This window comes from Dipteris shenzhenensis, chromosome 23 (assembly GCF_047967505.1).
Source record: "Dipteris shenzhenensis isolate YYH24624 ecotype China chromosome 23, Dip_SZ_1.0, whole genome shotgun sequence".
Classification (NCBI taxonomy): Eukaryota; Viridiplantae; Streptophyta; class Polypodiopsida; order Gleicheniales; family Dipteridaceae; genus Dipteris; species Dipteris shenzhenensis.
In genome coordinates this window covers 38,641,650-38,665,827 of record NC_141618.1, presented here as the reverse complement: position 1 = coordinate 38,665,827, position 24,178 = coordinate 38,641,650, and the positions used below count along the sequence as shown (strand labels likewise).

The following is a 24,178-nucleotide window of genomic DNA, read 5'->3' as shown; positions in this document are numbered from 1 at the left end:
ATGGCATTGACTAGATAGTTCTGAGTGCTAAGGCCTAGGTGCACCTAAATGTGCAATAATGCCAAGGGGCAAGTGGTTTTTAATATGCCCCAAGAGAGGGGTAAAAAGGTGCACCAAGTGGAGAGGCTATAATGATGACATTTGGCAAGGAGAACTATCTAGGGAATTGAGGGTCTCATGGATAGGTATGAATGAAATAACGTAGGGATCTGATGATTTACTATCCTTTGAGAAAAGGCTGGGTGGATTAACTGAAAAGCCATCGCCCATGATTATTTCAACGACGAATGAGAGATTTAGATGAAAAAAAGGACGAGGATAGACGAAGTCTTTTACATTTTGGTATCAGAGCAAGGCTAGAGGATGGAAGGGGGATTCGTGAAGAGATGAAGCGATGGAGCGTAAGGTTCCCGGAAGGTGACGGGAGGCTACGAGGAGATCGACGGAAAGTTGACGTTCTGAATGAGAGAATGGCCACCGTGGCCTACGAAGGCTGTTAGCGTAAGAAGAAAACCAATCGCAGGTGACGGGTAAACGAAGCTATCGAATTCGAGCGGTCGTCGATACCTTTTGGAAGAGGGTCGTTGACGTGGATTTCGTCGGTGAAGGCGTAGGTGCATGATTTGACGTTTGCTTGGAAATCGACGTAAGGCAGCGCAGAGATTTAGGAGGTGGACGAGACTAGCGCAAAGTGGCCGTTGACGAAACTAGGCTATGCAGCTGGAAAAAAAAACTGATTTTTGGAGCACGATGGTAGTTCACGTAACGTGAAGGCGTTACGTCGATCAACAGCGGCATATTTGGTTTCATCTTGCTTGTTGTTCTACAGAAGCATCGGTTGCGAGGCATTCTAAGACCTTTGCACAGTCTAATTGGAAGGGAAATTGTACGTCTGGGAAAGAGTAGCTGGCATCGTCGCAAAGATCAGGGAGCTCTTTCTTTCCGTGCAGTTTTTTTTTTGTTTTCATATGGTCCTGTGATTTCTGTAGTGTAGAAGAGAAAAAAAAACAGGAAAACGGAACAGAAGTGAAGGGTGTATATATTGGTTATTTGGGTTTTTTTTTTTTTTTTTTTAAAGAAAAAAAAAAGGGAGAAAAAAAAAAAAAAACCCCATCTTCCACTGTGAACCTATGGAAGCAGAAGGGCAGAATTCAAGAGTGAATCCTAGTGAGTCTAGAGTACAGTCTACACAACAGATGTCACATCAGGCAGCACCTACTTTGATTGGTAGAATTTCGATATTAGAGGATGCTTTACAGCAGATTATGAACCAGCAGCTTCAAGTGAATGCTGGTCAAAATCAGATCAGGGAGATGGTGCAAGCCTTGTCGGCTAGGCCGTCTAGAATTGATAAGGGCAAAGCTCCAGCAGAGCCAGAGCCCAGTGTACATTCCCTAGAGCGCGCAAGGGTCAAAGTGCCTAATATCGCTAATTATAGACCAGAGAAGTACGCTGGTCGGATGACCGAGCGCAGCTCTGATGTGATCGAGGTTTGGTTACACAAGTGGGAAGAAGCCTTCGCCATTTGTGAGATTAGATCCGATCTAAAGAAAATCCGCGAGGCCACACACCTGTTTATTGAGGCAGCGGACAGATGGTGGATAAAGCAACAGAGGGATCAAGTTGCTCCAACCACCTGTGAAGGGTTTAAAGCTGAATTCAAGAAACACTTCCTCCCACCTGATGAAGAATCCCGAGCTTGGGATGCTTATAGAAATCTTCGTCAGAGGAGTCTGTCAGTGGCAGAGTACACTAACAAATTCAGGGAATGTGTCATGAAAATAACAGACCCTCTCCCTATGTCGGTTCAGTTAAAGGACTATATCTATGGACTGAACGACAAGATCAAAATGGAAGTTCGGGCTAAATATGTGACTACACTAGATGAATCTATTGCAGTAGCCTTGAACTATGAGGATGCCAGAGGCAGATCTGGTGGATTTGTGCAGGCAGGGACTCAGTATGAGTACCCGAAAAAAGGGGGATTTCCGAGGAAATGGGTTTCAAAGACAAGTGTCTCGCAGCCAAGTGGCCAAACCAAGCAGGTGAAGCCGGTTGAGGGACCAGTAAAAACAAGTACCACCGTTGGGGTGAAAAGGAAAATAACTCCAATGGCAGCCTGGGCTTGGTCAAAGTCCTCGTTGACCCTGGAACAAAAAGAGAAAGCTAGAAAAGAAGGATTGTGCTTCGGCTGCCTTCAGCGACATCAGTGGAAGGATTGTCCACTGAATAAAGACCGCCGCACGGCTAATATGATAATATCTGAATGCGACGTAGAAATGCAGGAGAGTCCCAATGCGGAACATATGCAGATGCAACTGGCGGGACCTTCTCAGAGGTTAGTACCTTGTTTGTTATGTGTATCTGTTGCTAAGTTAGTGACGAGTGCACCTGATAACATCCTATCTAAGCCCGCAGCAACGGGGTATACAGCCTTCAATGATACGGAGTTAATTAAAATGAAAGGGCAAGTGGCCAGTCATGATGTCATTGTATTGTTTGACTCGGCGTCAACTCACAATGTGATTAACTCCAAGCTCGTGAAGAGGCTGAAATTAAAGACAAGTCCATCTGACTATGCGTATACAGTCAGGATGGCAGATGGAAGTTCAACTGAAGTATGGGACCAAAGGATTACCCAGTTGGAGCTTCGGATTCAGGACTATGCTGAGAAGCTTGATTTTGAAATGACCAAGCTTGCTCATGCAGATATAGCCCTGGGTATGGCATGGCATTCGAAGAAGAATCCAGCCATTGATTGGAAAAAGCACGTATATCAATTCAAGATGAATGATGTGCTTTATGTCTTGCGAGGTGAAAAAGATATACCTCAGGGACCGTTGGTTTCCGTGATGGGAATCAGAAAAGCTCAAGTAGAGTTTTTATTCCTTTGCACAGCATCGGTAGAGCCGGTTGATGGTTCTTCGGCTAGCACTGATGTTACGCAAAGTGGTGAGATGGCCAAGCTGGCTAATCTTATAACAGAGGAGTTCTCTGAATGTTTTAGGGATGAACTACCTTATGGGTTACCTCCAGAGCGGAAAGTTCAACATAAGATTGAACTGATCCCGGGGGCAGAACCTGTGAATAGGCCTCCCTATAGAATGAGTTTTACTGAAGAAGCGGAGGTGCGTAGACAACTGGAAGAATACCTCAAGTTGGGGCAGATTCAACCAAGTTTCTCACCTTTTGCTTCGCCAGTGATATTAAAGAGGAAAAAGGATGATACGTTTCGCCTCTGTATAGATTACAGAGCATTGAATAATATCACTGTTAAGCACAGGTATCCGATGGCTCGGATTGATGATTTGCTAGATGCATTACATGGAGCCGTGATTTTCAGCAAGATAGATCTTAAGTGTGGCTACCATCAAATCCGGATTAGAGCCGAGGATGTGCATAAAACCGCTTTCAAAAGCAGGTTTGGTCATTATGAGTTTTTGGTAATGCCCTTCGGACTTACCAATGCTCCAGCGACCTTCGTCATGCTTATGAATGATTTACTACAACCGTATATCGGAAAGTTCGTAGTACATTTTATTGACGATATCTTGATATTCAGTAAAAGTGTTACTGAGCATCGTGAACACTTAAGGATAGTGTTCAGTACTTTGAGGAAAGCCAGTCTTTATGTGAATAAAAAGAAAACTATACTGTGTATGGTTAGGCTTGAGTATTTAGGGTTCATAATTACTCCACAGGGGGTAGAAATGGATCCAAAGAAAGTGGCTGCGATACTAACTTGGCCAATCCCTCAGAGTTTAACCGCATTGCAATCATTCTTGGGATTTGTCCAGTTTTATAGAAAGCATATTAAAGGATATTCCGGAATAGTATCGCCATTGACTGATCTGACCTCGGATAAAGTACCTTTTATTTGGGGACAGAATCAACAAGAAAGTTTTAACACCATAAAACAAGCTGTGGTCTCAGGACCGGTGTTAAAAATAGTTGATCCCCAGAAACCGTTGTTCCTAGAAACCGATGCAAGTGGCATTGCGGTAGGAGCACTCCTCCTTCAAGAGGGAAGGCCAGTAGCCTTTGAAAGCAAGAAGCTTTCTCCCTCTCAAAGGAATTGGCCAACTCATGAATTGGAGTTGTATGCTGTTATCCATGCTTTGAAAACATGGAGGCATTATCTGTATGGTTCAGAGTTTTATGTGGATGTAGATCATGATACTCTGAAACATTTTTGTAAACAACCTGACTTGAGGGGCCGCCAAGCTAGGTGGGCAGAGCTCATGCAGGAGTTTAATCTAACGATTCGGTACCGAAGAGGAAAAGACAATAAGGTTGCTGATGCGTTGTCTCGCATTATGCACAACTTGAGTTTCACGGTATTAGAGAGTGCTCTAATGACCGAGATAAGAGAAACTCAAAAAGTGGACGAGTTTGTCCAGAGCTTATGGCCTAAAGCTCATGTGTTAAAACCCGGGGAAAGTAAAAAGGATGGCCTGGCATCCAGAAAAGGCCAAACTTACGCAAGATATACCATAAGGGATGGTATGCTAGTTAGAAATGGCAAGGTTGTAGTACGTGGTCAGAATGATCTCAGGCAGAGAGTCATTCGACAATGCCATGATAGCCCGTGTGCAGGACATCCAGGTGTCGAGAAGACATATGATCTCGTGAAGCGAGATTTCTTTTGGCCAAAGATGAAAAAACATATTCATGAATATGTGACACGGTGTTTCTCGTGTCAGGTAAGTAAGGCCGAGCGGGTGAAGCCACCCGGACTTTTACAGCCCTTGGAGATACCACTAAGTAAGTGGGAGAGTATTTCCATGGACTTTATTGTAGGACTACCTGCAACACAAGGAGGATATAATTCTATCCTTGTGGTGGTTGATCGTCTAACCAAGATGGCTCACTTCATTCCAACTAGAGAGTCTGTTAGTGCCCCGCAAGTGGCGGATTTGTTCATTAGACATATATTTCGTCTGCATGGATTGCCTAGATCCATAGTGTCAGACAGAGATGTCAGATTTACCGGTCACTTTTGGACAGCGGTATTTGAGACACTGAGGACTGAGTTAGGAATGAGTAGTGGGGAGACGGATGGTCAGACGGAGAGAGTCAACCAAACTTTAGAAGATATGCTGAGGGCATATGTGTCATTGAGGCAACATACATGGGACAAGTGGTTGCCATTGTTGGAGTTTGCCTACAATGATAGAAAACATTCATCTACCGGGTTCAGTCCGTTTGAGCTGAACTATGGTTATAGACCAGCCAATCCGACTATAGTTGGAGTACCTCAGAAAGTGCCTAGTGCCGCGAACTTTGTAGTTTAGATCCGGGAGATGCTAGCACTTGCGAGAGCTAATATCCGCCAGGCTATGGATAGAGCCAAGGTGTATGCGGATGAAAATCGGTCTATAAGAGTATTTGAAGAAGGAGAAAAAGTTTTTCTCAGAATTCCTTCGCACTCGAAGTCATTGACTTCAGGAGAGTGTGCTAAGTTATCACCTCGATACTGTGGGCCGTGGTTAATTCTAAAGAGAATAGGCAGTGTAGCCTATAAATTAGAATTGCCACAGGGGTGTAAGGTGCACCCGGTTTTTCATGTTTCGCGCTTAAAGAAATTTTTGCATACAGGTGACTCACTAATCGAAGGTGTGGTTTTGTTTCAGGAGATAGAGGATATTGCAAAGCGCCAACCAACAAGAATCCTGGACCGAGGAACAATGCAGATACGAAATCGGAAGATACCCACGGTGTTGGTTGCATGGCATGGTCAGCCTCTATCGGAAGCTACCTGGGAATCCGTATACCAGTTACGGAGAGCTTTCCCAGATTTCATCATCGAGGACGCTGATGCTTGAAGAGGGAAGGAATGTTATGCTCTAGCCGGGATAGCATGACCTCGGATAGATCGGTGGGCATTTTCTCTTAGATGGCCAACTTTTGTAATAGTTAATGTGCGTAATTGAAATGGTCAAGAGAAGTAACTGCCAAGGTCCTAGGTGAGGGCGAGATGGCATTGACTAGATAGTTCTGAGTGCTAAGGCCTAGGTGCACCTAAATGTGCAATAATGCCAAGGGGCAAGTGGTTTTTAATGTGCCCCAAGAGAGGGGTAAAAAGGTGCACCAAGTGGAGAGGCTATAATGATGACATTTGGCAAGGAGAACTATCTAGGGAATTGAGGGTCTCATGGATAGGTATGAATGAAATAACGTAGGGATCTGATGATTTACTATCCTTTGAGAAAAGGCTGGGTGGATTAACTGAAAAGCCATCGCCCGTGATTATTTCAACGACGAATGAGAGATTTAGATGAAAAAAAGGACGAGGATAGACGAAGTCTTTTACAGTGTGCTACGGAGAGTCTCAAAACTAGCAGGTGTAAGGGATGATGCTCCTGCTCTACCAGCAGCTACAAGTGCATGATAAAACTTATTGTAGGCAGAGTACTTGCAACATTGAAGGGAATATTGCAAGCATAGAAAAACTGCTCCTCTGCAATTGCAGCCTCTTGCTTCAGGCGTGGTGCCCAAGCAGCCTGTATAGGAGTAACTCTCGGAGTGATAGCTACTGGACCACGCGGCCTCTTGGCAGGAGGCCGTGGAGAAGCTGATGGCATAGCGGACAGCCCAACTGATACGGATGCCGATGGAGTGGTGCCATGTAGAGGCTGAGTAGAGGCACCGCCATGCACTTGTGATGTCGATGAAGATGGAGTATACCCATGCCCCTCCTGCTGTGAGTGAGAACACTCCACATTCCCGATATCTGACTGGGATGATGTGAGAGTGACGGTTGCCTCTATGCCCAACTTCTACTGCTCAACCAACACATTAGCTTGAAGAACTTGATCTGTGATCACGGGATGGAGGAGGGATCGAATCTCAGCAAATTTGGATGGGGTACCTCCATATGCCAAGAAGATCCCCTCTGGAATGGCATGGCAAGCACTCTTACCCTAGCCTCCGATCCATTAAAAATGTGCTCGAACTCGAGGGGCAGATCCCGTCAAAGTGTCACCACAAAACTTGCATACTGACCTCCTCGTGCCAGATGTGCCATATCTCTTTATAAAAACGGTATCCTGCCATACATCTCGCCTTGTGCTGCCACTCGGTCCACCGGCACGTCTTGAGGCCATGGTATGGGAGTAGAGAGTAGAGTAGAGTAGATTGTAGAGGGTAAACCATAGAGGGTAGACTCTAGACTCTAGAGTAGAGGGTAGAGTGGAGAGTAGAGGCTACAGGAGAGTAGAGGGTAGAGTACAGTAGAGGGTAGGGTAGAGTAGAGGGTAGCTCCACCAGAGCAGTAAATAGTGAGCAGCCTAGAGCAGGAGAAGGCCAGCCAAAAGGGCTTCCACAAGTCCAAGGGAGGTGGCAAAGGACCTGGAGACATAGCTCACAAGAGGCTGCACACCTAGGCTGAAAGTTAGGGCAGCAAGGTGTGGGGTCATATCAAGCACGGAGACAAAAGTCTACAGAAGTTCGGCAAGGAGCGCATGGCTCAGGGATCTAGAATTGCCAAGGAGATAGTAGGACAACTTTTGGTAAGGACAGAGGACTACGGTTTTGGTGGGACGCTGGACTCTTTTGTATTGTGTCCTTCTGTGGATGGATATATATCTTTCTAATGTTGAGGACACACAAGTAAAGAAGTTTTGGATTCCATAGTTAAACACTTCTGCATGAAGAGAAAAGCTTGCCTAAAACTAGTCTTGGACGGAATTTGGAGTGCTCAAAGGGAAGAAAGGTAAGGGACCAACCCAACGTTGAAGGGTGTGAACAAGTAGAGGGTCTGCAAGGGGAGGCTGAACATCCGAACAAGAGAACTGATGAGAGGAGAAAAAAACCCTAGAGCAGCACATGAAGGGTCTTTTTTAAACCCCCCTTGTGGTTGACAGCAAGAGCCAGAAGCAGGGGGTGGAGTGGTTGCAGAGGGTCCAAGAGGGCTGTAATGAACGGGGGAAAGGGATCCTTTAGTGAGGGTTAGAGGGGATAATGGAGGGGGCTATATAAGTCCAAGCCCTCCACAATTGTAGTACCTTTTGATGTGACATCTAATCCTGTCTACTCTCCTCCTTCCTTCCTGCTACTTTCTGCCTACGTTCCCTCTCTCTCTCTCCTACCTCTTCTCCTTCCTTGTCACCCTCATTCTCTCTCCCTTCCGCTCTTCTATCCTCCTCCTCTAATCTGCCCCTACCCCTTTTCTACATCCCTCTCTTTCTTCCCCTCTCTCTCCTTCCCACCTCTTCCTCTCTGTCTCTCCTATCTCTTCTCCTTCCTTCTCTCCCTCATTCCCTCCCTTCCCCTCTTCTATCTTCTTCCTCTAATCTGCCCCTACCCCTTACTACAGGAGAGGATTAGAGGAGATCAAAGAGGAGGATGCTAGAAGAATCCCCAAGAGGGGTAGCAGGAGCTTGTAAGAGGGAAGGGGGCATGGAAGGGAGGAGTAATAGGAGGGTTCAAGGAAAGAGGACCAGAGAGCTTAAGTCAAAAGCTCTGCAATCTCAGCTGCCTTCTATGCATCATTTTAAAGTTCTGTTGAGGGTTTTTCTTGTCAGGAGAACGATAGAAGATTCGAAAACTCACATCACCTAGAAGTAGCAAAATGGTGGGCTCTCATTCCATAGTTATCAATAAAAACAACCTACTGGATATCACAAATGGCATCTCATGCCATATACTGTCTACTGAGAAAGAAGGTGTCAAAATCCTGCTCCCTAAAGAAGGCCACAGCTCTTTCTCTACTAATGACAGAGACTATGGAGTGTCTGGCCGCAGATTTTGAAGGGTGTTAAAGTTCTCCATTGAACACCGTTACCAAACCGTCTTGCATGCCTGCAACATGCACATTTACTAGTGAGGCTTTGGAAATGATCTCATGGTAATGTGTTCGTAGAGAGACTGCAGGGGACTCCCTAGAGAAGCTCAAACAACACAATTGCCACTTTCTTTAAAATATGCATTCTCATCACATGTCAACTATTTTGGTACATATTGTTTCTTTGAGGGTTAGAATACTCTAGTAAGAACAATGCAATTCCCAGCTTATAACTTTAAAAAAATAAAGAGAGTGACTACATTAAGAAGAGGTTATATGGACAAGCATTTTGCAATTGAAGCCAACTAGCATACACTTAACAGAAAACTATGCGAGAAAACTATGAATTCAAGCAAAGCATGCGTATAACCAAGAAGTTAAAACTGATGAGCAAATTAAAAGAACCTCAGAAAGCAATAGAGCTTATAATCCCTTCATTGTCCAAAAATAGAAGCTGCTATCTGGGTTTAAACAAACACGGGAGTAAACGGCCCAAGATTGCCTTTTTAAGCTGGCAGATCCTTAAGTGTGTCCTGGTGTTTCATTCAAGGGCAACAAACAGTGAGCAAAAAAGAAAACTACATGGCTGTCAGTGCTAATTTTGACATCTATCTAGATTGCTGTTCGGATTCCTCTATAGTATTGTCCATTCCATGGAAAGATAAGTTACAGGACCAATCTCCTAAAAGACTATTTGTTGCAATCAATAAAAAGAATTGTGCAATGCTTAAATTGTTCTAAGTCTTGTGAGTAGTATTTTTATTAGTTTATTGTGTAAAGGAATATCTAGCTTGGCAGAAGCTACCTCAGAATTGAACTCTCGAATCCCTTGTATTGATGTTGTTGACCGAACCTTCACAGCCACTGCTTGTCCATCAGGAAGAAGACCATGATACACAGCACCAAATCCACCTTCACCTATCCTATGACTGAAGTTGTTAGTTGCATTAGCCAGCTCCAGAAATGAGAACTGTTGCACTGTCACACATGTCAAATCCATCTGCTGTGGTTGTGGAACTGTTTTCATTTCATCTGCAAGTCATATTTCTTAAAAATCAAGGAAATGCACATGCATGTGAACTGAAGGATTGATCCAGGAATGTAGAAGACAATGCCATAAAAGCAAGCATAGGACTGAGAACTTTACATTTTGGGGGTATTGTTGTACATAGTGCATTTCCATTTCGTGTATGAAATTTAGCCTGGCACTTGTAGAAACAGTAAAGAGTAACTAAGAAAACCAACACCAGCACCAACACAGAAATTGATGTAATGCAACCAACTAGAATCTTCACCCATCGATGTTTGTTTGGCAGGCTTGTAACCATAGTTCCATTGTTGGCTTCTCTTGTTAAATTGCCAGAATACCTGTGTAAGGATTTTAAATGTTCAGAAACCCATGTCCTGTCAAATCTTTGGACAGTGCTTCTAAAACCTGCATGCCTCCATCCGTGTGGTTACGTCAAGAAAGTTCAATGATACCATGCAATGTGAATTGTTCTTACTTTAATTCAAGCAGTTGACGATGGGATTTCTGAAGTAAGGAATCCGGTATGATGCCAATAACATTGTTATTATGTAGATCCCTGTTATGACAATATTAAAACCCTCAGCACATTAATACATCAGTGGAAGACAATATGCAAAATCACTATCCAAAAAATCACGGGATGCAGACGACACATACAAGACCCTAAGATGAGGGAGAAAAGCTAGAAACTCTGGAACGGTGCCTGTCAGTTGGTTGTTATCTAGCAGCCTGCAAAATATAATGCTTACTTGTAAGATTTGTATATCTCTAAGTGTTTCACAGCACCAATTTTTCCACAAAATATGAAAAAACCGAATGGCTGAGAAGACTGAAATCAATAGCTTTCAAAGAGGCTTCCTTTTGCAAAAGAATAAATATTCTGCCCAATTACTAGGAGGCGGATAACAAAGTATGAGAATCTTACAATTCTTCAAGGTTTACAAGGTTGCTGATAGCACTTGGTATTGAACCTGTTAAACCTCTATAAGACAAGTTCCTGTTCACACTCACCAAAGTACAAATAGGAATGAACATTTTCATAAATATATATTTCTACCTACATTACACGTTTCAAAAGAAATTACACAAAAGTTTGAAACAGACATCAGAAGATCTAAAATAGGGTTTAGAAGCAATTAAGCCTGAGAAGGCCCTCATAATGAAAGTTCTCTAGGGCACAAAGAGAACAAGACACCTCTTTCTGTTCCAAGAAAAGAGGGAAAGTGCTCGAACAAAAGGTGAATGAACACAAACAAATTGTGAATGAAGGAGTAAAGAAACAACATTATGGTGCCATAAAAGGCCACACAGAGCAAGCAAACAATTTGTAGAAGAGCTCAAATTATATCATGTCAAGATGGATCATAAAGCAAACATCCAACAGCAGCCAACGTATGTATAAGGCTTGTAACCTGATCTGTGGATGCAAACTGCAACAGCAAAGTCAAATGGGCACACATAATAACGTAAAATAAAAACACAAACGTACAACAAACACAGAAGGAATGAGAGAGGTAAGGGAGCAATCAGAAAGGGGTAGAAAGAAAGAAAGTTTATTAAAGTCTTCGGAAGACCGATGGGTCTATGAGACTGTGAAAATCCTGATACAACGAGCTGTGGTAAACGAGCGTCCATACCAATGCAAAATGCAAAATGCCAAAAATGCAGAATGGCAGTACTAAGTCCTAAGTACAACATAGAGAAAGAAATAAATTTTATTAGAGTCTTCGGAAGACCAATGGGTTATGAGACTGAAAGAAAACCTGATACAAATCACAGTAACAGTGGAGCTACTGAAACAAGCATCATCACCCGTGCTGAATCCTAAGTCTGATCATACATAATCAAATACATCTGGATGTAACAATGAAAAGAAAAAGACTCGAGCGGAGCGGAATCCTTCTTATGTCATGTCGCCCTGGCTGGTGCATAGCCGGTGATGGGACACTGGCGCCCGTCAAGGGGTGCCATGCGTCTCGGTCTCCTAGACGAGGCTCGACGCAAGACCAGAGCCGCCGTGACTCCCATGGGACGTATCTCGAGTCTAAACAATGATGGGAGGTCCCCCAGAGTGATCTGTGTGTCCCCTCAATGTCTCGTGTGTCGTGTTGCAGTCATCGGGTCTGGGTCTCTCTCAAATCTGCGGCTAGAGACTGGACGATCAATGTCACTTGATGGGAAGAACTTTGTGATCCTGCTCTAAGAGGTGTCTAATGATGTGGCCAAGCCCCGTTGCCTGAGTAAGTACTCTCTGTGTCGGACCCCCTCGTGAATGAAGGCAGCGAGGCATCTTTGATATGGGTAGGCGAGGAATCTGGAAAGGAGCCCGCAGCCGTCTCTAAAGAGACAGTGATAGCGACCTCGGATCTCGTAGTACACTGGGCACCTGAAAATAAAATGCTCCTCCGCCGACTCAACCTCCTGACAGTCGCACAATATGCATAAGTGATGCTCCCTAGGGATCCCCTCTACTCTACCGCTCTCTATGTGGAGGCGGTGTGATGATACCCGAAACTGTCCGATGGAGACCCGTAGTGAGTGAGGCATATGAAGCTCAATGTACCCCAGTGGTGTGATAAATCCCTCCTCCGAAATACGAAGACAGTAATCTCTGTAGAAACTCAGCTTCACTGGAAGCTCCCTCGGCTCCAACCAGGTCCTAAAGGTGTGTAGCTGCAGGAGATCCTCTCGAATGACCTGGTTGGTGTGACCTGATCGGGATGGTGGGTGGGAGTATCGAAGGGGCATCTAAACTGTACTGAAAAGGAGGTATCCTATCAATGTCAAACCCTAGTCTCACAAACCATCTACGAGTCCGTGCATACCAGCATCGCTCGTCTCCCTCTGCTGCCAACCTCATGGAGGAATCGAGAGCCAACCATGAGAGAGAGAGAGAGAGAGAGAGAAAGTTTATTAACATCTACGAAATACCAAAGGGTCTAGGAGATTGAAAAAAACCAGATACATGAAAGCTAAGGGATGGGGCCACTAAAAACTGGCACCCACACCCAAGGCTGGTGTCTAAGACAAGAAACTAAATACATCATGTTGTCACTTGCACACACACACACACACACACACACACACACACACACACACACACACACACACAGAAGAAGAAGAAGTAGAAGAAGTAGAGTCTATTAACGTCCTCAGGGGGCCAAAAATGACCCATGGGACCCATCTCAATACAATGTAAAATAGAGTCTCCTCAAGGAGAGGAGTCAGGAGTCTATGAGTTCCTGACGCCAGGTAAAAAGACGAGTGATAAAAGATCCCAATGCTGCCGGAGAGGCAGTAGAGAGATATGATGTCAACTCAGCGGAGTCCTCCAGTATCTGCTGGTAGTCCTCCCTGATATGTGCATATTGGGGGCACTGTAGAGCCACATGTGCCTCCGTCTCAACTGTCTGCATCTCACAAAGGGTACAGAACTCTAGCATGTCTGGGCTGATGCATCCAAGCTCCCTTCTCAATTGCAAATGTATGAGATCTGGTACGAAACCTGGCTATGTTTCTGTGATATAGAAGGGAGATAGGTGTGCTAATATAAGGCTGAGCATGAGTCTCTATGGACATGTATGTAGACCAACATGTGGGATTTATGTTGTCTTGGTAATATTCCAGCTTTACCCTCTTTTCACTTGTCAGCCAGTGACTTTGCAAAGTGCTCAGTAAAGACAGTTGAAACTCTTGCATGGTGACCTTTTCAGGCGGAATGGTCAAATATGCTTCCACTTTCCATCTGCTAAACCATTTTCTTATGTCCGTTGCCCATCCTGTACAAATGATCTTACTTTTGTGGTTCTTTTGAAGCTTTGTGCTCGCATTCCATGCTTTATGAGGCAACCTATCAAGTTGCATTTGCTGCACCTCTATTAGGTATTGCAAAGGAGAGAGAGAGAGAACCCAAATGCAAAGGACAATGAGGGGACGTTCTTGGCCAACAGCCTAGAGATCAACTATCCATCCAAGTGACTAGACCTATGTATGCTGTGTGTCGGACCAACTTAGACAAGGTGAGCTCGTCCGACAGTGCATCTAGATCTGGTGAGGGCTGTCAGCATCAGGAAAGAAAATCAGTGATGAATAGCTGCTGATGCTCAGCATGATCAGTCTATCCAGGTCTGTCCCTCATCCTCTAGTGCTATGGTCGCTTTAGTGCTTTGTCTCCCTGCTGATTTTGGCAGTGACCTAAGTGCACACACATGTACCTCCTAACCAATCACCATTAACGTGGGAGAGAGCTCTGTATGCATCCACCTTAAATGGTATGACCACTTTTTAGATGTTTGTCTCCCTCCACACTCTCTTATATACTTCCATATTTCATGCTCCCAATTGCATATGGGATTTTCTCTGTACACATGTCCATTCCTAAGTAGGGTCATCACCCCTCTCCTTTTCGAACACTTTGCACCGGCTAATTGCACATTCCAACAGCCCCCCTCAATCATGAGTCGGTTGGCTTCATATTGTGTTAATCTTCTTGGCACATGTTCAGTGGCTTCATTGCATGGCTTCCTCTTTGGAGGACTTTTTTTTTAATATTTTTCACGATAGGGCCGCCTTCCCCTCAGTTTTTACCGTCGATTTATGTTCATAAATTTTCATTGCCGTGTGGTTCCTATGGCTGACTTGCTTGCTGTTATTTCCACATCAACTGATTGCCACACTGCCACATGTTGGCTATCCACACCCGCCCCAGTTTTGCCTTACACCATCTGCCAGATGTTGCTTTTCTACCACCTCGGCCTACACACTATTCAACAGTTTCTGCTCGTTTTTGCCCCAGCTTCTGCACCGGACAGTCAAACTTGTCCAATTGAATTCTCTGTCACTGCCAATTGTCGTGCCCGTGTCAACTAACTTACTTGTAGCTTTTAGACCTTCCAATAGTGTGGTGTCCTCTGCTCTTCTTATCTCTATACATCGATAATGAGAGGACACTCAGAATGGACCAACAAGATCCTCAAGGCATGTGGGAGATGGATTCAGGTATAGGTGAGGGAATCAAATAACATATTGAAAATGAGAGGACGGTACTTATATAGTACCTACTTATCCTTTTTTACCTCTCTAACATGCAAACACCCCCAAGTACTAATTATCCTAAACCCCACTAACTTGACCATCTTTTTCCCTTCAATAAAACCATCCCCACTCTATATAGTGAACTGATATATATAAAGGGGTTTGAAACAAGAATTGTGGCTCAATATTACATGAACTGATATATAGAAAGGGGTTTGAAGGGGCTGATTGGGTCAGGTGGGTAGGTTCCCGGAAACATTGCGCCTCCTTCATAGATACCTCTACAAGTAGCTTAAAACATTCTGCAAACTATCGTCAGACACAAAGGCCTATAACTTCTAATAGAGACATGATATCAAAAGATTCAAGTACATTTAGATATGCAACTTAAAATGGGCTTTGTGCTGATAAAGTTTCGTAAGAAATAGAGAAGTGGTTGAAAATTTATGGACATTTTATTGTAAGGGGGTAAAAACTATCTTAAAAATAAACAGTCACACACAGAGACTCATAAGTTTTTTATTAAACACCTAATACAAAACCTCAAAATTATAAGTGATAATTTAACTCCAAATTTCCCTGCTATAAAACACACATACTCCAACATGCATGCCACATGGGCCAAATGGAAAAGTAGAATAGTTCTTCGCCCTAGATGTTGTGGCACCTCTTGGGTCATGTAAGCATCATCCCACCTAGCATGCTCATCATTAAGAAGCTCCACAAGGCCAAGTGGAAAAGTAGGATAGTTCTTCGTCCTAGATGTTGTGGCACCTCTTGGGTCATGTAAGCATCGTCCCACCTAGCATGCTCATCATTAAGAAGCTCCACAATCACATAACCATTGCTTGTCTCCATGAAGTCTACTTTGCACGCCTCTTCATACCTTGCTGTCCTCTTTTGCCTACAGTAGGAGCATTCATTGCTTTTTTGTATATCCACTACATCTATGGCTATGTTATCCTGCCCAAATGCAATGAACTGAAAATAATCTTCATTATATGCCTTTGTAAGACTAGAGTATATCCAATTGTACAAATATAGCTTTTTTGTAGTTCTAAAACTTATGACGTCATCAGTGCCCAAGCATAAGCAACTATATTGGGTTGTTAAAGACCCACGGAGTCTCTTGGGCAAACCCAGTGCTTACTAAAATAAGTCAAATAAACAAAAGAGAAAGAAAACAAGAAATAAAGAAGAAAGGAAGAAGGTGACTAAGAAAAAGTAAACAAACAAATCAAGAAACAAAAATCGACCACAAACTTAGAATAAACACAGGACACATGCCTCCACCCTGTGGATGTACATATGAGATGGTTTGTAGACGCCATAGGATCTTGTTACATAGGGGACGTACTCGCCGCTTCATCTCCAGACGATCCAGGATGATGGCAGCTTTTCGGAGGAGACTTACTCATGGAGATCTCGCCCCACCAACCGCTCACCTCACCTTTGCTCAGATTTGTACTCTCATAGCAGGAGGCAGAGTCGATGGACAGGATTTCCGGTATTATTTTGGTTCTCAGACTCCGTGACACCTGGACTTGTATCTTTGCATTGGCATATTGTACTCATCCCCCCATTTTGCACCCAGGGGCGGTTTCCTTGCATCTAGTTTACTTTGTATTTAGGCTCAGATTTGACATTATGTACTTTCACTTGCATTGTATTGCATAGCACTTAGATGATATTCGACGATGCCTCTTCTTTGTGGCACGATGATTTTGTGCTATCTTGTATGCAAAGTTCTTCCCATTTTGGCCTTTAGTGGACAATAATACACTTTCTTTCTTTCTCTCTCTCTCTCTCTCTCTCTCTCTCTCTCTCTCTCTCTCTCTCACCTTCCCCACTCATTGAGGATCTCTCTTGGACAGTTCCAGGTCTCTTCGCACAGACTTCGTATTGAGAGCGGCAGAGCACAGCGGTTACCTAGGAGAGGCGTATGTGACATGCAGAAGGTTGAGACAGAGGAGCATTTCATCTTCAGTTGTCCTGTTTACTATGAGATCCGAGGGCGTTTCTACTGTCTCTTCAGAGTGTCTCTTCAGAGATAGTTATGGGGTTTTGGCCCGTTTTCTCTCCTACCCAGACCAGCGACGTTTGGCTGGTTTCATTCATGAGGTACTCAGACACCGCGATAGGATACTCCGAGCACGAAGACAGGAGCAGACTTCTTCCTCGACTAATACCTCTCAGAGCATCACGGAGTTCTTTCAGCCAGATCACATAGACCCCCACGAGGCGAGGCCTCAACATGACCGTGACCCGGAGCCTGTGACCCAATAGCTCAGACAGAGGATTGACTCACAGATCATACTTGGGGACATCCCCTCCTTGTTTAGGGTCCGGAGCCCGACCGACGGGGGTCACAGCGGCCCTGGTCAGATGCAAAGCTACGACCAAGAGACATACCAGGACTGCACCCTTGGGGAGGCGACAACGCTCTATTGCTGACCTCATGCCTCCACCTCCACAGCCTCATCCATCCTAATGTCTTGCTGCTACTGATGTTGATGATGATGGTTATGATGATGTCGATGATGATGCTGAGATTGGTATATATAGTCGAGATATGACTATGTTGTAGTTAGGAATTAGTACTGTCATTTTGCATTTTTTTGCATTCTGCATTGGTATGGATGCTTGTTTAGTAGCTCCACTACCACAGAACGGGGCAGATTTGACAAGGCAGCATCAATTTCCCACTCACCCCGCAAACCCACGTGTGTATTGTGCATATGGCATCCTTCCATATAAATATGTGTTGCATTCGAGGCAGTCTAGACTCTATGTAGTGCCTCATGTCTAATTGAGAACGAGGCCAACTCCTCTTGTAGGCAATGTGCTGAAAGAGCACTGAGAAATAAGTGCTAGAGGGAGAGGCTCTCCCAAAAGCATCCACCTAGGTTGGGATGGGCCAAATGGGAGCAGTAAAGACCGGCTCTATCCCCTGCAGGTAACTCAAGTATATCATTCATTGGAAGTGTCATTGGTGGAAGTCTCTGGCCGAAGTTCCCCATGAGCAAGATCATAGTGGACTGCTCACTAATAAGCTTCCAAGAGATGGAAGGCTCTAGCTGATTGTGTACTAAACATTCTGCATGTTGCCTACCTTGGATCTTGTGTGGGATTGCTGTAAATCCCCATGCATTAGTGTACCTTGGTGTTCTACTGACAAGGATGTAGCATTATCGTGCCCTATGAGATCACGTCTCCCACAAGGGATTATCACGCTTTAATCCGACACAGATGCCCGGTCTGGGTTGAAGTTGTAGACTTCCCACAATGCATGGCCTCATTCTTGCCTAAAATTGCAGCTTCTTTAGGCAAAGTGGTCTGCCCACCACGGCCTAATGGCAATTCAAATCGATTTTGCATTCTTTGGGATACTGATAATCCCACACCAAACTCTTATCATAATGTGGACATGGGAAGTGCTTTTTACAAACTGAAATGGGGACTATTTGCAGGGGCTTGTTTTGACTGCAAAAAATTTGGACACATGGCTTCACAGTGTCCAATGAATCAGCATAAAATGCCTCCTGCTGCTTTACCGGTTCAAATGCCTACTAAAGATGCTCCTACCTCTATTGCAAATAAAAACAAAGATAGTAGACAATTTTCTGGAATTCAGGATAAAGGCAAAGCTCCAGTGGTTTCAAATGGGAATGTTTCTTCACATTCACCTCCTGCTATTCAACCCTCGACAAAAGGACAGAAACCTCCAACCGATGGATGGCAAAGTCCAAGAAAAGTTATTTCTACTAGAAGACTTCCACCCCCTCGTACTTGGAATGGTGCGTCTTCTAGTGGAAACACCCCAGAGGTCAATACAGGAATTGGGATCACATGGGCTGCAGTGACAGCTAGCAGAACACTCTTCCCTGAAGTACAGGTTGCTGCTTTGCTGTCTACTCCTCAGGTGGATATTTCTTCTCAGGGGAGAAGCATTGACCCTGAGATAGAAATGCAGGGTTGACATCATGAAATTTGCTGTTGTACATAGTTGTTATATTGCTATAAATATCTGTAAATATGACTGCTCATATTAAATGTTTTACACTCAATGTCCAGGGGATGTGTGACAGTAGGAAATGGAAAACAGTGTGGCTGTACATCAATAGATTTCAGCCTGACATAGTGGCATTACAAGAACATAACCAACATGTCTATGCAGGAAAGACAGGACACTACTGTGGCTATGACATTTTCTATGCTGGAGAGCACTCTTTCTATGACATTTTCTATGCTGGAGAGCACTCTTTCTCAGGGGTGGTCATTTTAATCAAACATGAGCTTCAACCAGTTATTGCTTTAAATGACAATAAAGGCAGATGGCTTGTTCTTCAATGCATTATTCGAGGAGAGGTGTTTGAATTTGCCTCTGTTTATGCACCCTCAATCCTCTAGAGAAAGAACTGAAATTTGGGATGCCATGCAACAATATCCATGGAGATATCATGCCTTTATATGTAGGGATTTCAATAATGCTCCTCAACACGGTGACAATACCTCCACACATACTCATATGTTAACCCCTAAAAGGCATGCATGGTCTAAATTACTGATGCATCTGGATTTGGTGGACCTTTGGAAGGAATTGCAGCCTTTGTCACCTGGATACACATTCCAACATAATGCTCTTTCTTCTTATCAGGCACGTCTGGATCGATGGTATAGTGTAGCTCCACAACAAAATAAGGATTTTACATGCAAAATGTGGATTGACTATGCCTTTGTGCATTCCGATCATGCACCTCTATGGTTGCGGTTATCCTTTCATGATATGCCAGATGATAGATTGCCACAAAGGCGACATATGATCGTGAACAATAGCTACTTGCAACATGCTGCTTTCAAGGCCATGGTTACTGAAGCATCTCATTCTCTGTCTTCTCGCAGCCATATTCATATTGATGATGCCTGGGATTCTTTTGTTTCCAAAATGCAAGCTGTGATAAGAGGTTATGGCAAGTCTTACATGAAGACTCTGAGGGAAACTATTGCTCAGGCCAAACTTACTTGTCAGGATCTCACTGAACTCAGCCATCTTCGTTCGTTGTCCCTGCATGAGCAAACAACACTATGCCAGGCCAGACATTGTCTTCAACCCAATGATCACAGAAAACTGGCTAAATGGGAGACTAGAGCCAGACAAAGAGCCTTTACAGATAAAGGCTGCTCTTCCAAAGAATTTTTCAAAAGCTTGCATCAGAGGAGATTAAAAACAGAAATTTGCAGGGTGCTTATGCCTGATGGATCATGGACCACCTCGCGGTCACAGCTTGCTTCTGTTTGTGTACATCATTTCTCTCAGCAATTTGGTTCTGCGGTTCCTCCCTCACATCAAGCTTTGGTTGCACGAAATTTACTGTTGCAGCATGTTTCTCCTATTATTTCCACTACTCAAGCTTAAGAATTGGAGGAACCTTTTACTGAGAGGGAATTGTCAGATGCAATCAAATCTTGCAGCAAGTGGAAATCTCCAGGATGGGATGGTCTTACAATTAAGTTTTTTCTAGAATATTGGCCTCTTTTGAAGCATACATTGCTGCATATGGTGAATGCTGCATGGCAAATGCCAGACGCATGGAAGAGAGGTATTGTTAAACTCCTTCCAAAAAAACAAATCTGTGAATCTTTGGCAGACTGGAGACCTATCAACCTTATGCCAGTCATTTACAAAGTCACTAAAAAAATGATCGTCGATCGGCTAAAGGGTTTTTACATGATGGATTGCATCCTGCCCAATATGGCTTTGTTCCGCGTAGGCATATCACAGATAACATTGCTAATGCCTATGTTGGAATTGAATATGCCAAATACACGCAGCAAGATGTTTTATTATTGCAAGTTGATATTGCCAAAGCCTTTCATACTGTTAAGTGGGATTTTATTTCATCGACTATGCAGGCATTGGGATTTGGCACCAAAATGCAGCAAGTTATCACTTGGCTATATCCAGATAGTAAAGCTGTCTGCATACTTTCAAGGGATATTTCTACATCCTAGACTCTTGGCTGTTCTATTAGGCAAGGATGTCCCCTAAGTGCTTTACTTTTTGCCATAGCCACTCATCCAATGCTTCAATATCTGGACCACCTTTTGGACACTGACCACTTGCATGGTTTGGAGATTGTTGGCAGTCACAGCATGATCGCTCAAGCATATGCTGATGATTCATTCTTTACCCCAAAAAATACTCGGAGTGATCTATCCATCATTATGTCGGTCTTCGGGTAAATTTTCAGAAATCAAAATTGTTGCCGTTGCATGAACAGGAATGGCACAGTCTTCTGTGGCCTGGGGAAATTGTCCCCGCCTCTCAATTTATTCGACATCTCGGCTATCCTCTAGGTTGGGAACTAACCGTTCCCAACAAACTGATTGGGTGTTGACAAAGTTGAGGGCAAAACTTGAATATTGGAAGCTTGCAACTTGGCCACTACATGTTCGTTTGCGAATCGCACAATCCATTTTGATAGCATACATACAATTTTATCTGCCCCTCACTATGTTCACTAAGGCAGAGCTGAATTCCTTTATGTCAGCTATCATGGAAATTTTCTGGTGTGCAAAAAATGGCAAGAAAAGTCTCAGATTACTCTCTATGCATCGTCTTTGTTCTCCAAAGATGCACAGGGGTCTGAACATTCTCTACATATTCATACTTCTGCCTTTGGGCATTGGCAGCCTACTCAGTGGGATTTCATATTTGGCTCTATCCAAGGCAAGATCAGAGGCTGCCCTTTTGTTTCTCGCCTGCTTCTTGACTGGAAACATCTATCATCCCACTTGGAATGGCATGACCGAGACTCTTTGTCGGGAAACTCTTTGAGGGCTGAGAATATTTATTGGTCTAAAGTATTCCACCCTTCTTTGGCCATTCAAGAACCAAGACATTCTTACTTTCTCTCCTTTAAAGGCATTACATCTGTGGCCAATGTACTTCAGGATGATGGCACACTTTTATCTTTTTCTATGGCTGCTAGCAAATACGGTGTGGGAGCTCATTATCGTCCTTTATGGCATAGGATTTCAGCAATGCTTCAACCGTTTTTGCCGGTACCTCGCTTGGAACTTCAGAATAGGCTTGAGGATTGGATTTTATGCTCTTCCTCCTCTTCAGCCCGTCCCTTGAAGTTCTCACATATCACAGTGCCATCACTATATAAAGTGCTATTACTTCCGCCTTGGATTTCTGACAGAGCAAATACTGTTTGGCATATGGATCGCCCACTAAAGTGGTGGAGAAAAAGGCTGCGTCTCCTTTGGCATTACAAAGTCCCTCTTCAACAACAGCTTTTCCTTTGGCGAGTCCTGCTTGGCATTTTTCCACCTGGCCAGCTACTTGCACACAGACATATTGCTCCGGCTGTTTGTCACAGATGCTTACACCCTACTGAATATGTGCTTCACATCTTTTGGTTCTGTCCACATACTTGTGCCTTCATCGCTCTCATCCGACAAAGGCTTCGAGCGAGATTTCCCACTGTTACTTTTGGCAGGCTTTTCTGGTTGTTTGGTTTTCATCCAACAAGACAGGGTTTTGATTTATTTTTTATATGGGTACGCTACTAGGCACTATGGACTTTATGGATGGACAGAAATCATAGAGTCTTTGGTGATCCCCTTTTTTCATCCTTTATTTTTTTCAAACGATCTCTGCTGCAATCATTCTATGATTGTGTTCAGACTTGTTTGATTGATCAGGATGTGTATACAGCTTATACTGAGATCTTTAGTTGAGTAATAGTTACTCCATTTTCGAAGTAACTATGAATGTAATTATTTTACAGCAATAAAAGATTTCTTCTCACAAAAAAAAAGTATGTGAGGCTTGTGTTGAAGCGGGCCTTCCGGTGAATTTTATTGTTCATGTCCTCCGAAAGCAAGAGCCTCACTGCCGTTACTTCGAGAGACCTCACAAAGAAAGCTGAAAAATCAACGAAAGTTTGAAATCAAAAGGCCAACTCTTCCTCCAATGTGGCTCCTCGTTAATTGTTGGGGAGTCTCTTGCTCTTTCATCAATGTCCAACCAATAAGAGTATATACCTAGATGAATCCAGGAACATTCCCAAACTCATCCTCTAAAAACACAACATAGTGCAGTTTCAATCTCAAGACAGTCACTCATAAGGTTGAAAACCATAAACTCCATCATGCATAGCAGGGACTTGCTACTATGACATCCCCACTGACGTCATCAGCTCCCAACAATGGGCGTAGACCATAGTATAAAAATATGCTCTCACACATACAAATCCACACACCCACACATACTTGAGCATTCATTTATACAAAGTCTTCGTATTGAGTTTCTGCCAGCACTCCGGATGTGAAGGGAAGACTCAGCCATGACGAAGTCTAACACTAAAGGAGAAGGCTAATCAAAAAGTAGTCCAAAATCTCTTCATTCAAGCTACAACTGATTGTGAAGTCTAAACGATTTCATTTTAGTCTCTCCCAAACGAGCAATAAGAGTAGCTGGGAGCAAGCAGCCAACCATTAGAGCGAGCAGGAAAAAGGGCATGGAGCAAATAAGACAAGCAGCCAGCCAGAAGAAGGGGAGAGAATAGAGGAAAAGTTAGGGATTGACCAGATGTGAGTGTGAAGACAAGAACAGGAGTGTGAAGGTGTAGCCGTCAGGCTAAAGCTTTTTACATATATGCACAAAGTGTTCTAAAGGTACATATCAGGAGAATGATGACTTGACACCTTGGACATGCAGCATGCTGCTGATGTAGCCTGCTGACACGGCAAATGTTGCAAGTCATGGAGAGTAAAATGTAATGCCAAGTGCCACTAATTCATGTGATAACACATGTAAAAGAAACTAGAAAACTTTACAATGTTATTTGAACTTCCTATTCTGATGCTTTGCTTTCACCGGTCTGCAAGAACAAGGAATGCAGGGGTGTGCATATGTAAAGGAGAGACAGACAAAGCTGTACAAATGCACAAGTGCATGTGTTCACGCACAAATAAAAAGAAACAGAAATCAAATAACATAAAATGTCTTATTCATGAATGGGAGACCAACAGAATCTATGGGACAACCAACAGGTACAATTCTGAGAGAGAGAGAGAGAGAGAGAGAGAGAGCACATACAATCCCGTGACTTTGGGGATTCCAGAGGATAAGCTGCATGAAACTCCATCCCAAGAATGGGGTTGGCCATCCTCTGCCAAAGGCAAGCATGGATCACCAGACCAGCTTGAGAATCCAAAGCTATCTTTCATTATCTCTAATGCTCCAACTGCAATACAACATGCATGAACTACGTGTCAATCTCAACAAATACTTTAATCAATCATAACACTGCATT

The 24,178-nt window shown here is 43.7% G+C and overlaps 1 protein-coding gene across 5 annotated transcripts in view; it reads right to left on the bottom strand.

Moving 5' to 3' along the window:
- LOC147887353 (nodulation receptor kinase-like) overlaps positions 1–24,178 on the bottom strand; it is an 86,502-nt gene that overhangs the window by 44,743 nt on the left and 17,581 nt on the right. For all 5 annotated transcript variants that reach the window (XM_087394204.1, XM_087394205.1, XM_087394206.1 and 2 more), the window contains exons 4-9: positions 23,962–24,109; positions 10,741–10,812; positions 10,473–10,544; positions 10,291–10,371; positions 9,933–10,153; positions 9,591–9,817 (exon numbers count right to left, since the gene is read on the bottom strand). In XM_087394204.1, coding sequence (XP_087250330.1) covers positions 9,591–9,817; positions 9,933–10,153; positions 10,291–10,371; positions 10,473–10,544; positions 10,741–10,812; positions 23,962–24,109 — 821 coding nt within the window. The remainder of the gene's footprint in view (positions 1–9,590; positions 9,818–9,932; positions 10,154–10,290; positions 10,372–10,472; positions 10,545–10,740; positions 10,813–23,961; positions 24,110–24,178) is intronic.